The sequence below is a fragment of the Anastrepha obliqua genome, chromosome 1 (assembly GCF_027943255.1).
Source record: "Anastrepha obliqua isolate idAnaObli1 chromosome 1, idAnaObli1_1.0, whole genome shotgun sequence".
Lineage (NCBI taxonomy): Eukaryota > Metazoa > Arthropoda > Insecta > Diptera > Tephritidae > Anastrepha > Anastrepha obliqua.
In genome coordinates, this window is record NC_072892.1 from 118,279,912 (window position 1) to 118,294,491 (window position 14,580).

Here is a 14,580-nt window from a genome sequence, read left to right on the forward strand (position 1 = left end):
AGAGTGGATCTGTGCGCTCTAATTACTTTGCAAATAAATTTTTCACGGTTTTTTTTTTTTTTTGAGTTAGAATAAAATTTTCTTGTTTCAGTAATATGTATTGTAATTTTCTGAAGATTTTTAATTAAAACTTTAAATTATGATTATTACACATTTTTCATTTTTCAATACTGCAATTGATAAAAAAACTCAGAAACCTTGAAACCTGCATTGTGGTTGTGGTAAATGGCTTTTATTTAGACATATTTGGTAAGTAAAAATATTACGGCTGTCATATGTCCCTGAATTCGAACGTTCGTGAAACTTTAAAATTAAAAAAAAAGTATTTTCTAATACCGGGCACTTCTTAGCAGGCAAAGGCAAGCCTCCGAGTGCATTTCTGTTATGGAAAAGGCAGCATAGTAGGGCTTTGACAGTTCAGCTGCCATTAAATCTCCACAGTGCAATAATACTTCTTCTAAAATACCGGCCAAGCGGCAAACCACGAATAGTGTCCTGAACTCAGCGAAATTCTTAGAATCTGCATCACGTGCAGGCTAACAATAGATGGACCACAAAGCCCACTTGTGAGATAACTAGACAGGTCTGAACTAGAATGGATGAAAGCAGATCTTTGCTTTGCAGATTAATACTTTACTGCTTGGTAACATCACCGGACACACACTGCCTAATAGAAACACATGGGAGGTGTATGGATTTCGCGCTAATGACTTTTGTCACAGCTGCAGCAACGAGGAGAAAGAGGTTGAAGATTGTTGAACACTCTCTCTGTCACTATCTCGTCTTCGGCGAAACGCAACACATATAGCTGCTTAAAACTCACTTCTTTGGATTTTTGGCAGACTTAAAATCCTCTATTTTATTAGAGGGATAAAGTGGCTCCACCACATTTGGAGCTAGAGGGGGAGACTTAAGAAGGAGAAATACATTATGTTCTCGGTAGATTACTGTAATGATACCTCGTAAAGTATCGGTCAAACAATTTCAAGTTTATGCTCGTTGCGAAGGTGACATTTCACACTGAAAAATACTTTTGCTGTTTTTGTTTGTTCCAATCAGTTGTGAGTTACAGGGTGTTAACAATGGAAGACAACAAAGAGAAAATTCGGCACATTTTACAGTTTTTCTATGATAAAGGCGAAAATGAAAACCAGGCCGCTGAAATTGTGAACGGTGTTTATGGTGGCGATACTGTAACGGCTAATTACGTGAAATTTTGGTTTTGCCGATTACGTTCACGATAAAAATCCATTCGATAAAATCACAGAAATAATCAAAGTTGATCGGCAGATTAGTAGTCGTAGCATTGCCTAGGAGCTAAAGATCGACCCATAAAACACTTTTAAACCATTGTGCAAAAATTGTACGCAAAAATAGAGGATTTCTTTTTCCTTAAACTAATACTTTTTATCGTATTTTTTTTATGGGCTTATCACTTTTACCAAATTTTAATAAAATTTTTCTTTTTTGAAATTTACCGTTCATGTAAGGTGGGCGTGGAAAATTTTTTTTTGTTGCCATTTTCTTTCGTATAGAAAACTTCAATCATTTGCTTTGTATGGAAGAAAAGGAGTGGCGCATCAGCGAAAAAATATTTTAAATCAGCGGGACTTTGTAGTCACTTGAAACTTGCACTTTGTTATACTAAAATTCAATAGGTTACAAAACTGAAAACCTAGAAAATTCACAAAAATTCTGGTTAAATAGTTGCAAGTTTTGATAAAAGCTTGAAAAATATTGTACAAAGTTTGGTTTTTGTTATAGTAGTAAGTATATTTTTATACAATAGAAAAAAATAGTGGTGTGTGTTTATAATTTTGCAACGGGCTATATACAAGGTGGCGAAAAATTCATCAATTTTGTGTTTGAAGAACTTTTTTATTAAATAAAAAGATGTTGTCTGTAAAGTCGGTTTACTGACGATAGTTTAACGTAACAACGTCATAAGAAAATACTGATGGAATGGTTGCATTTTTCAAAAGAAAATTTTAATTTTATTTGTTTGATATTTTGTATGGATATAGGGAAGAAGGTAAATGGAATCGCAATGGAATTGCTCAAATTACATTTACACAAACGTGAAAAATTACGAAACATTTATCAAATTCACGAAAGATATGTTCAATTTCGATTGTGCATCAGACGTTAATAAGTCAACAACACTAAGAGGCACCATCATCGATTTGACTTTTTCAAGACACATTACACTCAAAACACTCCCTTTCATTTCCTACTTTTCCTATCATTCTCAACAGAGAAATGGTTCATTACCATGCACACACGAAGAAGGCATATGCAAATACAAATATGTGAATTTATATACATACATATGCGCATATACATACATACGTATATATGCTCACTCAAGTAGAAGACAGCCAGATGTCGAACATTGCCGAACGCGGGGCTGATTGTGCCTCTTTGTCGTTCGTTCCGCGCTCTCGCTTGCAGTTCAAGCAAGGTAACGACGCATGAGCAAGATGACGTCAGCTTTTTTGGTGCGTGCACCGGGCTACATCGAATTATAAGACGTTATCACGTCAAAAAGAATGATGTTGAGTGATGGAAACCTTTATTTTGACGTTTACTCTATTGCTCCTCCATTGCTTTTCTGTTTGTATACTGCAACTGCAGAGAACGTTAACATTAATGTGTTTCATTACCATTAATGTATACATTAACGCTCTCTGGCTGCGGTTAGACTTCATTTGTGGCAATTCGTAGCTCGTGAGACTTCTGTGTGTGTGTGTGTGTGTGTTAAATATGATTGACTAACTACGCAAATTGCAAAAAATATAAATTTTCCGTTTGGGTGATTAATTTTGCACCACCATGTATTGGAAAAAATCCTAGAGGTACGAAGTAATAGTGGCTAAGGCAAATAAATGCCAACATTTATTTCGATTAATTTGTGCTGTTACATACAACTGTTATGTGGGCAAAATTATAATACCCTTGAGCATATGTGAGCGCGCGAGTATAAAAAATCTGCATGAACTTTTAGTACCCTCATTTCTCTCACGCTCTGTTAATATTTCCTTACCATGAAATTCTCCAAATGCTACGGCAGTGATTGTTGGAAACCAGCTCCTTATCGGGAACTAGCCCAGAAATGTTGAGTTGGAGCTGCTATAGTAGCGAGATATTAAAGAATCGAACATTTTTTTTCTAATTTTCTTCCCCATGTTTCCAGTCTTTTGGCGGCATACCATACATGTAGATATATGCGTATGTAGGCTGAATATAAACGCAAAGCGAGCAAATAAAAATGAATATTTGTTTTCTTTTAAATAATGTGCGCGGAAAATCAGTCAAGGATAATGCAAGGTTTATTACCTTCTTCGCTGTGCATTCAATCATTGTTTATTCCTGAATGAGTTTTTTGTGCAAGTACTCAAAACGGACACAGCGACTGCCCAATAACAAATACAATGGGTCAATGGCAAGCTTAAGATTTATGCAGAATGGGAAATTGTACTATTATACCATTATATCTACCGTTATACCTGCCTACATTCACCAACATATTACAATGTGATGAGGTGGGGTGAGATATGCAACACTGTTTTCGTTGTTCAAGGAACATATCAGAAAAAAAAGAATTTTTGGATATGTATACACTGTATCTTATAGAGGAAAAAAATACAAAATTTTTGCATAATTAGTTTTTCAAATTTTCATTTTTTACAATATTTTTTCAATTTTCCGAATATTTGTATAAATGGCTATAAATCTTGAAGAGGGGCTTCTTTAAGAGTGGTTTTCGAATTTAGTTTTATTTCTGTCTACAGTAATTACGTCACGCCAATGTTACGCTTATTTTTCCATTTCCATCTGCCAAATCTTATATTCGCGGGTCGATTCTTTTCAAAATGCCGTGGATAAACAACTAGCACTATTGCAAAAAAACAAAATTTTAGCGTTTACTTACGAAAAAAAAACTTTTCGTAAAATAAACCGTCTAAATCAAGGCGAATCTAATAAAGGTGATATCGGTAAATCAGCTGCCTTTTTTTCTTTCGCCGTGGCTGTCAGCTCAGAGCGAAACAATCATTCTTTGTTTTCTACTTTGTCAACACTTTTCTTTGACAATCAAAAGTAAAAAATATTTATGAATAATTTAATGAATTCGCATTGGTTTAAATCATTAAATTACAAATCCTACACAGAAGGCATAGCCTACGTGATATTAGGCCTGAGTGTAACCTACGTTATCCGTAAATCCCTTAAATGCCATAACCGTAAATTTAATTGTTTTCTTCTTTGAAGAAAAGATGTTTAACCAAACGAACCTGAAGGTTTTATGGGATGGGGAGACCTGAAGGTTTTATGGGAGGGGGAGACGAGGGGAAAGGGAGGGGGATCGGGTACTTTTTACCCCGGGCCCGAAGTTTTCAAAGGGGCCCGGACTCGAGAGTAATTCGAATTATATGAATTAGACATAATTGGGAAGGGCCCGCATTTGCAATTGTCCCCCGGGCCCGGATATGCTCTCTACGGCCCTGGGGATAATGGCGGTATTTATGAAAAAAGCCATAAAATTTTTCAAATATACATACATTTTGAGGGTGAATCACAAATGGTATTAGACGCTGTTAGCACACTCGAAAATATCTCCATTTCATTTCTCATCCACACACGGGAGTACATACAATTTTTAATGCGCATCCGGTGAAAACCTTTGTTTTCCAGCAAAACTATACAGTCTATATGTGATACACACTTTGCTTTGGTTCGTAAGCCGCAACATTTCTCTTCTGAAATGGCCATTAAATTTCTCCAGACCGAAATATAATGGAAAATATTAGAATTTGAATTATGGAAAATATAAAGTGTTCCGTTAAACATACTAAACCGGATACCATCTTAGTCGAAGGACCAGTTCGTTCGCCAGAGTCGTTTGACCATGTCTCGAGCTTATGCAGACAACTTCGCAGTTTGTAATAGAACTCAACAATGCCTGTTAACATTCTCAGTCCCACAGTGGTAATTACAGCCTCTCAATCCAATCCTTCAGCTACTTCGTCCTGTTTTGTGGTCCGGGATTCATAAGAGCTGAATTGGATTGTACGCCCCTAGAGAATTAAGTTTCTTTATGCAGTCCAGAGCTAATGAGGATATTACCTCAAACAATGAAAATATTTTAAGTGCAGCTCGACTATAAATTAAAATGACGATGCGCTCATTACAAAACTGTTTCTGCACACAAACTAATAGCATATACTTCCGCTTGATAGACGCCCGGAAAGTTATCGAACGTCTCAAACCAGTCTATTTAACATATATGCAGTTGAGTTATAGACTTTTATGTCAACGAACAAACCTAATATTATACGAGGCCCCTTCAATAAGTCTGTAGAAAAAGATAGAAAATGAAACTAGTTTATCTTCTCTTAGTTTTATCCACTTTTCCAGGTTTTTCCCCAACTTTTTTAATACATCTAAAATTTTATATTTCGGAAAATCCTCAAAATAGGTTTCTGTTTGGACGATGTCCTCCCCATTTGATGTGAGCTGTTATCCACTTAACTCTCTTTTAAATTTGAAAAAAAAAGACACCAGGGGCCAAGTTCGGTGAATACTGTCGAGTTATTAATAATTCAAATTTAATTCCATAATTTTGGCCAGAGTGCAATTTTACACTTTTTGATTCTTCTAAATAAGCAAAAGTTTCTTGCTTCCATCGATAATAGAATTAATACCTCGCGCATCTATGGTAAATGGCGCTTGGTCTCTATCCTAAGAACATATTGAATACCCCTCGTATTAACTACTGGATCTTAGCGACCAAGTGTGGCGACGATATTCAATAAGCCTTAACTAGACGATACCATTTCACGATAAGTCCAAATCTTTGATTTATCAGAACATTTATCGCCTTTGAATTGCATACTTATCGCGCGTTTAAGCTTTTTCTAAATGAGCACCAATACTATTTTTTTATATTTCACTCTCTTCATTACACAACACATTTGCATTAATTTTCGTTTGGTAAAGATTTTAAGTACATTAGCCGAACACTAATTATGTACAGCTGATAACAAAACTAAATGCTTCACATAATATTCAACCTTATTATTATTTTTACCTTAATATTTATCCACAAAAATAACTTTTCTAAGCCGCGATTCTTATTTGCAAAAACAAAAGCAGCAATCTTATCAGCAAAAACATAGCAACAGCTGATGCTAATGCCGCAATACACTGTGGTGAGTTACTGTACAGTAACTCCCGAAAACATCCTAATATTAGTAGCTGCTATGACAGTAACTCACATAACTTTCTCATTCCTGCAGATACTTTGTTCGAACCTGAAAATGTTGTAAGTATATTTTTATGTACATTTGTTTTGAAGTTAAAATATTAAATCATCAATTATGGTTACGTGAAATGCTTCAATGATAAATTCATTCGTTTATTCATGGCAACATGGCGAAACAGCTGAGGCACGCTTATAGTTACATATTTTTTATAAATTTTTAATTTATAAACTAAATTTTTTACTTAAAGACATCGCTATAGTTTTAGAGAGCAAGTAAAAGACTAAGTAGTTTACTATTTTATACCGCAAGATCGAAGGCGCCACATGTACGAGTTGAAGTAAACGTCAGTCAATTTTACGCCTACCGCTGACCTTTTAACATATATTTAGAAGAGTTAATTTCAATATACATATATTTTTTAAAATGCGAGAATTTCCCACAAATTTCACAAATCCCTCGTCCGAAGATCAAAGTGGTTGGCTTTGTTTTCTTTGTTTTGATTAATTTTTGCTCGTTTTTCAGAAAACTCAAATGGTGTGGAACCCGCTCGAAAAATTAACTTTTTTTATATGTCCGTTTCTACGTGACTTCCTCTCATTGGGAAAACACTCTCATGAACTAATGAAATCTCTTAATCAAATTGGAATTTTTGTTTGGTTTTACAAACCGCTTGAGTGGTTAATTCGCGCTTGATAATCTAAGAAACACAAAGCAAGGCCTACACGACGCTATTGGTTGAATTAACTGATTAACCGTTCAATTCATACATATTAGCTTGGGAAATAGTGGGAGAATAAAAAGTTAAAATGGTAAAAATGATAGTTCAACGTTATGGTCACATTTTCAAGTTTAGTTTAGGCCTTGCATAAGAAAACTCTGTGTTTTGGATTTCCCTGAGGCGAACTCATAGATGTTGACTTCGCTAGAGCAACAATAGCATTTACATATATTTTTTTACAATTTGGTGGTTAGATTGCACAAATTTCATGAGTATGTAAATAAACAAATAAGGCAGCATCAAAGAATCAAGTCATTTTGACAATCTAGAGACAAAATCGCAACATCAACTGCTCTATTGCCACCAACTTGGAAGCATTAGCCTGGGTGGCAAGGCTGATTTCCTTTTTATCTTGTATTTACTCGCCATTTTGTTTCACTCTGTATCGATAGCTGAAAATTTTCTGTATTTGGCATAGTTAATAAACTTGGTCTCAGAATTTATTATAATTTTTTAAGCTTATTACATCAGAGAAAATGTCTTCAAAAATGAAATTAGATAATTCTACATCTGGAAGTGCCAATATTCCGGAGGAATCAAGGAATGCGAATAAACCGACAGATGAAGTACGTACATACATATGTATATAATACAAGTGTCTGACAATTATTAATAAATTTATTTTCAGGAGGATATATGTGAGTTGGAACATTTGCGTAAATTATTTATTGGTGGTTTAGCACCACACACAACTGAAGCAAGTCTAAAGGAATTTTATGGAAAATGGGGTACAGTTGTGGATGCCGTGGTAATGCGCGATCCAACAACTAAACGCTCACGAGGTTTCGGTTTTATAACTTACACAAGAGCATGCAGTGTTGATGAAGCTCAAAAAAACAGACCCCACGTTATCGATAGCAAGTAAGTGTAAGAATATGACATGATTAAAGTATGTTGAGGAATGTACCGGTTTAAACAGATGTTGAGATAGGATTTGTTACATTTTATAGTAGGTTAGATGTCACACATCTACTATTCCAACATATTTAAAAATACATTCAACCCTTAGAGGTGGCTAATTTTTTGCGAAATGGTTAAAACCAAAAAAAAAAAAATTGCATTAAGAGTCCATATTTCTACAACTTAAATTGAACACCTGGGCTCGTAAGTTAGGCATATTTTATTCAATATTTGTACAAAAAGATTCTCTGAATTTGAGAGAGAAAATAGTGAATGTCAAGATATCATCGAAAGTAGTGAGAGTCGTGAAATTATTTTAAAAAACGTATAATAATTAAAAACCTTTCCCAAGAGACTTGAAGTGAAAGTGAAAAAAAATCGTATAATTTCAAAGAAGACATTCTTTATATAACAACATATCAATCCAATTTTCTAAGGTTATGAGCAAGTATAATCTTATCAAAATTATATAATGTACAGCTTTATATAGTTCAAAGAAATAATGTTTCCTTTCACTTTGACACTCGCACAAGCTGGATCGTGGAAACGCCGGGACAATTTCACTGTAATAAATACATATTGTATATATTGTGGAAGGAGTAAATTTCTATCCATTTTTTCTAACACGTTTCTGATAGAATTTGAGATTTAAATAAATTATTTTAAATATCGCCAGATTTCTGAAGCCGTTTATGCTTTTAAAATAAACCTAAGTTTGTGAAAAGTCATTGAAGATTTAGTGTAATAATAGAAAAATACCACGATTTATTGTTTCTTATTATTTATTTGTAGAAAAACGTTATAAATTAAATTTACAAAATATGAATATCTTTGATTGTAAAGTATTATGATATAGCGTAGACCAGGGGTGCAGTTGGCTGGCCTTTGCTCACTTTTAAATTCAATAGCTGCATAAAGCGGTGAAAACCATAACGCTTAGAACGCTTGAGACGGAATTCTAGCCTTTCAACAAGCACAGCATTTTTTGGAAGAACAACATTCAAAATAATCAAACCATGACTTGCGCAAGTGCCGCCTGCCTACCGTTGTTTGTGTCAAAGCAAACGGCTAAAATCGATCGCCATTCATGCACTTCTGGCTCGAAATTGCTTAGCTCATACAAATGTGAATTTTTCGACACTTTCGCCTGATTATTAATACTACGTTACATACAGGATGCGTCAAACGATAGCACATCAACACATTTCGATCTGCAAGGTCAAACATTACAAGATTTGGCCATCTAAAGCAAAATAGTCAGAGTAAATACGGCTGCTACGTCATAATAGTAGAATTGTGCCCGCTCATTTCATAAGTATTTTTACGCTCTTCCAATCAATCGTTGTTCAGAACGCAAGGAAGCATGAACAGTGGCGTTGATGTTTTCTTATATCAGAAACACTAGTCCTCTTCTATTCGCCACATATCTGCTGGACTAACTTCAAAAATTTGCATGCAAAAGCAACAACAAAGTTATGGAGTAAGATTCGCCGATAGCAAGTACAGTTATGCGTCATAGATCTGGTATAACTCACTATTTTACAAACAAATGTAATTTTAGCTCGCTCTATTCCAGCGTTGCTAAGATTTGTTCATTTATACCAGTTGGTTCATCTATTTGCCAATTGCTAACGCTTGCCGAAAAGAAGAGGCCTATGTCAAGAAATCAGCTGTTTCCTTCAAATTCGCTGAGAGCCGGTTAATGGGCTGAGGTTGCCCACACCTTCTGAATGAGTTTTCTGTGCACATAAAAAAAAATGTTTCTTGTTGTTAGCTTTTATAAGACGAAATAAGATGAATAACTCCAGGCAGGTGTATGATTTATACAGAAGTTTGTTCTAAAAATGCGGTGATAAAATATGTGAGCCCGCTTATTCCCACATGAAGCAAAATGAATGCCGAAATAAGCAAAAAAAAATGTAAGACTTGCACTTACCTCAAGAGCCGATTTGGAATTATTGGTGTACTGAGAATTTTAGTAATTTTTACTTTTTTTTACTATTATAATTTTATTAGGCACTTCTGCTGTGGGCAAAGGACATTTAGCTTTTGAATTTTCCATCAAGTCATAATTTGCTCTTTTATGTAATTAGAAAGATATTTATGCATTGCGTTAGTCAAAAATCGTAAATTATAACTTGTCGCATTAAATTGTTTCTTTTAGAACTGTCGACCCCAAACGTGCGCTACCACGTCCTGAACGCGAGGCGCGCGAAACAAATATTTCCGTCAAAAAACTATTCGTTGGAGGTTTGAAGGATAATCATGACGAGCAATCACTCGAAGAATATTTCACCAAATTCGGTAATGTTATATCGGTTAAGATCCTTACGGACAAAACAACAGGAAAACGTCGGGGATTTGCGTTTATCGAATATGATGATTACGACTCTGTTGACAAAGCGATATGTAAGCGATTAGTTTCAATCTTTCAATTTACCACTTATTATTTCTGCTTTTCGTAGTGCAAAAAGTGCATACCATTAAGTATGTAGTCGTTGATGTTAAGAAGTCGGTGTACAAGCAGGAAAAACAGCAAGGGAATGATGGAACCAATGACGCTCAAAATAATGTCAACAGAAATGGACAAAAGCAAAATAACGCCCGTCCACCAGCACCGCAGCAGCCAATGCCACCTTACCCACAGGGACCACCGGCACCTTATCCACAGTGTGCACCATACAATTATTGGGGACCACCACAACACCCAGCGCCACCACCATACGCACCATATCCACAACCACCTGCAAACGGTTGGGGTAACCAACAAGGCTGGAATGGTTGGAACGCAGGACCACCACCGCCACAGGGTTGCGCTCCACCTAATAACTGGTATCCGCCGAACCAATGGCAACCCCAGAATGCTCCTATGCCGGGTCCACAACCACCAAGTGGGCCAGCACCGCCCGCAAACTGGAATGCACCACCTAATGGTCCACCAACAAGTGGACCCCCACAACAACAAGGACCGCCTCCCAACTTCGGTACTGGCTATCAGCAAAATTATGGCGGTGGTCCTACTAAACATAACCCACCGAATACTAATCGTACGCATCCTTATGGCCCACCACAAAATTCTAATTATGGTATGAATTACTGCAGCATAAAAAAGATTTTAGTATGCAAAGTATTTATTGAACTTTACAGCTAATGGAAATCAACAACCACCACCACAAGGTTACAATGGTTATGGCCCAAACAAACCGCCCACAGCGGCTATGCCGCCAGGTAATAATGGTCCGCCAGCAGGACCACCAGTCAACCAGACTGCACAAATGGCAAATAAGTTTAGGCGCTGAAAGGTTGCGTTGTAGTGCCCTGATAATGGAAAAGGTAATTCGTTTTTTATAAACTCGTCAAGTTTTTAGGGTTTCAAATTAGCTAGTACACTAATATATTTATTATAATAAGGTTCACATATAAGATATTTAAGGATGGTTGCTGACTTATTTAGATAGATGCCAAATTGTCATGAAACAGATGCATAAATAACGCAAATATTCAATTACGTTATCAAGTCACATAGCAGCATATTTTTAGGTCACCATTTATTTCAGTTTCTTGCGTTAAGTCATTTCTACATCATTGCGAGTCATAACTTGCTTAAGTAGATTAGTAAGTCAGCTTAACTTATCTTTTTCTCGTAAGAAATATTATTAGAATATTAAACAAATATACATTTGTATGCAAAAATTTAAATAATAAAATATTTAATTTTTAATTTAATTTTCTTTAATTTAGGAATAATACAACAAGCTCAATATAGAAGAAATGCTTATTATTAAACACTGAAGGGCTTACCAGATTTGTCTATCACACTAATAGGTCAATGCATAAAAGGACAATTATGCTAAAATAAGATATCAGCATATGATATATGTATGTGTGTACCATAGAAATAGGCAAATATATGTTCAAGCACTTCCCTAAGTAGTGTAACTTATGTTATAACGTTGTTATTAGATCTAATTAAACACCTTATAAATCAGAGCTTACGGAATTTTTGTAATTTATTGCAAAGCCATTTCCAATCGCTTTCGGAATATGTATGGAACATTTTTTAAGTTTATCTGAAATACATACATATGTAAAGTATGCGTAAGTTCTACATTAAACTACAATATGTAAATGAAAATGTATGCATTAAGTCTTTCTTGTCAGTGCACCTGTGTGGCAAAACTAGTATGTAGGTAAGTTTATTATTTTATGACTATATAAAGATTATGATATAAAGGAATCGTAAATATGGTTTAGTTTAAAAAGTATAATGCATTATTGGTTTCGGCATATCTATGTATAAGAATCAAAACTATATTATTGTACCTAAATTAGTGTATATATGACTGTTCCTGCGAAGATATTAAAGGATTTAATGAATGCATACTACAAATGTACAATAAGGCAAAGTTTCGTAGAAGACGCTTTGTGCTTTGTATAGATTTTAAAAATTGTCAATAGACTACGACACATTGGTTGCGTTTATACAGTTAGCAGTTTTACATTGCAGTTAAAAAATATACATATATTTACATTAAAAAAATGCAAGTTATTTATATAAGTTTATAGTTTAAGTACCGATTTTAACAGAACCTGCTAAACTCTATTTCACAGTTATATCTTATTTAGGCAAAATATACCAAGAAAGTCTACATAGTTTTATCTTGAATTATTATAAAGAATTAGTTTAAACGTGTAGCGCATTTTACCAACACAAGTAATAAAAAACAAAACTAGAATTTACTTCAGTTGATTTTATGTATTTTGAAAAACCTAGCCTATGTATGTTTTCTAGTTATATCAAATAAAGTAAATATAATACAATACATGATACAGTTTTTATGCATTTATTTTATTAGATACCTATGATAACAACATATTTGTAAATATTTAATGTGTACAGGTAAATAAAACTAAGTCTATTGTAAACACAAATAATTTGTCCCTAACTATTTCATAGGAAATTAATTAAATAATAACGTCTAATAATTTTTGTCTCCTGCATGCTATGTACTATTCTCATCTCATTTTATGGCTCGAGACAACTACACAAGTTTCAGTAATGTCTAGAGAGCAACAACGCAAGGCGCAAGATGCTGAGGCAACGCCAATAATCGCAACAACTGCGAGGATTTGCTCAGTTTCATAGATGGTCATCGTGTACGCGCGCAATTTGGGGTAAGTGTTGCCCACTACATAGCTTAAAAATTATTTTTATAAAATTACTATGTATGCAATACAGATTAGAAGAAAAAATAAAATAAAGATGAAAACAATAAGAAATTAGTGATTTTATTAATTTTAAATGCGTGATTTTATCACGGAACGTTTTCATGCGGCTAGTACAGGCTACAAGACCAGCGGACCTCAAGATAATGACCATGGCAGCCGGTTCTAGGTTACCGGAATGACTCGGGTTTTCCCCGACCAAGGGCTTCCGCCCCAGTAAATGAGCCCTGTCTAGTGAACCGTTTATAATGACCATCTAAAACCCCGTTCCCACGACAGTTGGTTCTACGTTATCGAAACTACCCGAATTTATATCGGGCCAAGGACTGTCACTCCAGCAGCATTCCCCGTATATAAATATGGGGAATGTTTATGCTGCTACAACAACAACAACCATCTATAACCCCCTCCGCCTCTGGATCCAACCTGTCGAAACAGCAAGTTTCCTGGGCGTACCGTTCGATGAGCTAAATGAAGGCGACCGGTGATTTACCCCACACTGACAGGGCAAAGTTACTGCTACAACAACAACTACATAAATGAATGAACCGTTTCCATGACAGTCGGTTCTACGTAACCAAAACGACCCGAATATATATCCGGCCAAGGACTGTCACTTCAGCAGCATTCGCCGTGTAGGTATGGGGAATGTTTACGATGCTACAACAACAACAATATAAATGAAGAAAATACGAAATACATGACACGATTCTTTTATGATATTCACATTAGAATCGAAAGTTATATTTTTAAAGGGTTAGGGGTAGTCAGAATTTTCAAAAAATTGAACTTTTTTTGCATTTTCTTAAATTATAATATCTTAAAAATATTGTGTAACAATTTGAAGTGATTCCGACAAACACTTTTCGAGTTATTCAACAATTAACAAAGGGCGCTCGGACACTTTGGAGCGCTACGTAGGCAACAGCAAATCGATATTTTGGAAGCTGCTATGATGGCTGAAGAATTATATGGCCCAGGAATAGATGATACAGTGTAAGTAATTAAATAATTCGTATAAATAATACATAAATCGATAGGAAAACTTTAAATGCGTTTTTCTCTAAACTATTTTTTTGAACTGGTGATCACTGTAACTTAAAAACCGCTTGATAGATTTCAATAAAATTTATACTGCTTTTAAAAAACGTAAAAAACTCGTACCTGATCGAAGGACCTTTTTTTCAATCATTTGAGCAATTAATTGTCAGGTTTTTTCTCGAAAATCTGAAAAATATTTCCTGAGTCCGCCATATTGTTAATGTTGAGAAAAAAAAAAAAATATATATATATATAATTGGCGCGTACACCCGTTTTGGGTGTTTGGCCGAGCTCCTCCTCCTATTTGTGGTGTGCGTCTTGATGTGGTTCCACAAATGGAGGGACCTACAGTTTCAAGCCGACTCCGAACGG

General features: G+C 35.1%; 1 protein-coding gene across 1 annotated transcript; it reads left to right on the plus strand.

Annotated features, from left to right (window-relative positions):
* Nucleotides 1-7,415: 7,415 nt before the first annotated feature.
* LOC129235856 (ribonucleoprotein RB97D) lies at nucleotides 7,416-12,764 on the plus strand. The gene is made up of 6 exons (XM_054869909.1): nucleotides 7,416-7,607; nucleotides 7,670-7,902; nucleotides 10,106-10,350; nucleotides 10,407-11,027; nucleotides 11,089-11,274; nucleotides 11,683-12,764. The coding sequence occupies exons 1-5, from the start codon at nucleotides 7,518-7,520 to the stop codon at nucleotides 11,238-11,240; spliced, it is 1,341 nt and encodes a 446-aa protein (XP_054725884.1). The 5' UTR covers nucleotides 7,416-7,517; the 3' UTR covers nucleotides 11,241-11,274; nucleotides 11,683-12,764.
* Nucleotides 12,765-14,580: the final 1,816 nt, after the last annotated feature.

Coding starts and splice junctions, on each gene's coding strand:
- LOC129235856 (XM_054869909.1), top strand. CDS start 7,518: ATGTCTTCAAAAATGAAATTAGATAATTCTACATCTGGAAGTGCCAAT. Junction 7,608..7,669: donor CGAATAAACCGACAGATGAA/GTACGTACATAC, acceptor ATTTATTTTCAG/GAGGATATATGTGAGTTGGA. Junction 7,903..10,105: donor CCCCACGTTATCGATAGCAA/GTAAGTGTAAGA, acceptor TGTTTCTTTTAG/AACTGTCGACCCCAAACGTG.